Below are 2,425 nucleotides of genomic sequence, written 5' to 3'. Positions count from 1 at the left end.
TGGGCACAAGACAAAAAATCTAAGCTAGAAAAGCATTTTTTGCAGTGTACTCCTTGTGATGGATGATTAAGGCTAAATTCACACTACATGACTTTAAATGTCGGCAGATCGCTGTGCTGTTCAGACTACATGACTTGATTGTCTTTAAGTCATTATGGTGTTCACACTACGTGACTCTATGTAAATGATCCGCAACCGGGAGTTACACACTACACAATCTGACAACAACTCTGTCACCCAACGACTCTACAAACCACGTTTTGTCACGAAAACACACGCAACGGGAATGACGGGAATGACGCGAAACAACACGTGAAAAAGGAGTTATTTGAAAATGGATGTCGGGAAGAATCAAGCTGTTTAAGCTGTTTGCTCGATGAAAAAGTTTGCTCCACTTATTGTGTCCAAACTTTCTTTAAGCCATGTTGCTGCTGTTACCGGAGTTTACACACTACACAAGCTGACAACAACTCTGTCACCCAACGACTCTACAAACCACGTTTTGTCATGAAAACACACGTGAGAATTGGAACGGGAATGATGCGAAACAACACATGAAACAGGAGTTGTTTATTTGAAAATGGATGTCGGGAAGAAATTAGCGCTGCAAGCTGTTTGCTCGATGAAAAAGTTTGCTCCAAACTTTTCTTTAATGCTGCTTGCTGCTGTTGTTTTTCTTCCGGAGACCTCAACACATGCCTTGCTCTCTCATTGGCTGTAACAACACCTGCGGAATTTGCAAACGCGTCTCCAGAGATGAAACGGAGCTGCTCGTGCGTGAGCAAATAGGTAGCCTAATTCTGATACATGCGATGACTATCCATTATGACACGTAGGCATTTTTATATTTATGCAGCCTACTCAATAATAATATTTTACATTGTAATGCTTGAATTTTTAATATTTGGCATGTCTGTGTGCTGCTGTGCGTCCCTGTGTTTGTAATAAGCAGAGTGTACGCACGCTGTGAAGCCGCCTACACTAATGTGCTCTTTAAATAACAAAAAAAAACTACTGCGCCATTGACTTGTAAGAATCCACCCGCCAGCCCAAAAAGCGGAATCCAGCGGCCTGGTCGAAGGTTTAATGCGTATTCGGTCTTTTACTTGCGCTTCTGAATTTATCAGGATTTAGTTCAATTTTTAGTCTAGCTCCGAGTTCAATCTGACTCCAATTTCACGTGATCAGTTTTTAATTAGAAATATTGCCTAAATTTAATGATCACAAATATTAATTTAGATATTTGATTATTCTGGACTCAATACTTTCAGTTATCCGTTCACTGGGGACCTAATGTCTCTTTTAAGTCTCATGTTGGCCTTACGTGGATCTTACGATCACAAACTCGCCAGTCTGACGTTAGTCAGAGGGTGTAGGTAGACTAATACCTATTTTGCCTGCCGCCTACTGCTTGCTTATGACAAAAAGTGTAATTCACTTAGTCCTTTCCCGTACAACTTGATAACATCAGTGATAGACAGAAATCAGAAGGTCTCCGATGACGTGCCTACTGCTCTAACTTGTATCATGCCAATTACATAATCAATTCAAAGATATCAAATCAATACAAGACATCAAATTCTCAGAGATAAATCTAAGTACAAAGGATGCATACCTGACTTCAGCAAAATACATAGTATAGAGTGTGTGGACACATTCCATACTACGGGCTCTCTGACTACAGAATCACAAAGACTGATTTGCAACGATCTCGTCTAGTAAATTCCTAATGGTGTTGTTGGCAAGTCTTTCCTCAAAGTATAGCTGTTCTTCAGGTGTGAGTTTGGCTAGTTTACACACTTCAGTGTAAGATCATTGTTCTTGACACAAAGGGCATCTAAGCTCAGTTTTACCCTGCAATTCATCATTATGAGAAACAGTCTGTTTTATCAAAACATTTCAATATATGCTCTATAGCTTTCAAAAGATGTAAATCTGTTTAGGATGTGATGACTAATCTACACTCACCTGATCCAGCTGTACTATGCAGTAGTCTGTCAGTGTCTGTGGTCCAGTGATGTGACCACAGGATAATTTAGCTCTTAAAACATCTGGATCATCATCATAAGGATCTGATGGGGAAATGACATGATAATTCATTTTTCCATTCATATACCCTAAAAGTCAACTTGCACATATTAGTCTTATTGTAAAGCTACATAAAGGTAAACCAGGAACAAAGAAATAAAGGAAGTTATATTTATATTTCTTTCTTAGAATTACACAGTATCTGCATAATTGAATGTTAAAAACTTATCTGAGATTAAACATCTCTTTTACAGGCTTGTCCTGGCCAGGATAGCCAGAAAACATATACAATTAAGATATGTTTTCAGTGTAAAAATCTTTTGTGAGACTGCTGCGTCACTCGTAAATCCGCCTCTCAACATGAAAGCTCATGCAATAAGAACAAGCAATGCATAAC

At 38.9% G+C, this 2,425-nt stretch overlaps 1 protein-coding gene across 1 annotated transcript in view; it reads right to left on the bottom strand.

The window, feature by feature from the left end:
• The window catches only part of LOC107694981 (polyubiquitin-B-like), a 22,114-nt gene extending 20,436 nt beyond the window's left edge, over window positions 1-1,678 (bottom strand). The window contains exon 1 of the mRNA XM_016494734.1: window positions 1,616-1,678. Coding sequence (XP_016350220.1) covers window positions 1,616-1,662 — 47 coding nt within the window. The 5' untranslated portion in view covers window positions 1,663-1,678. The remainder of the gene's footprint in view (window positions 1-1,615) is intronic.
• Window positions 1,679-2,425: the final 747 nt, after the last annotated feature.

The sequence above is a fragment of the Sinocyclocheilus anshuiensis genome, unplaced genomic scaffold (assembly GCF_001515605.1).
Source record: "Sinocyclocheilus anshuiensis isolate Anshui unplaced genomic scaffold, SAMN03320099.WGS_v1.1 scaffold923, whole genome shotgun sequence".
Lineage (NCBI taxonomy): Eukaryota > Metazoa > Chordata > Actinopteri > Cypriniformes > Cyprinidae > Sinocyclocheilus > Sinocyclocheilus anshuiensis.
Note: the sequence above shows the minus strand (reverse complement) of the source record. Positions and strands in the feature narration are given on the sequence as shown.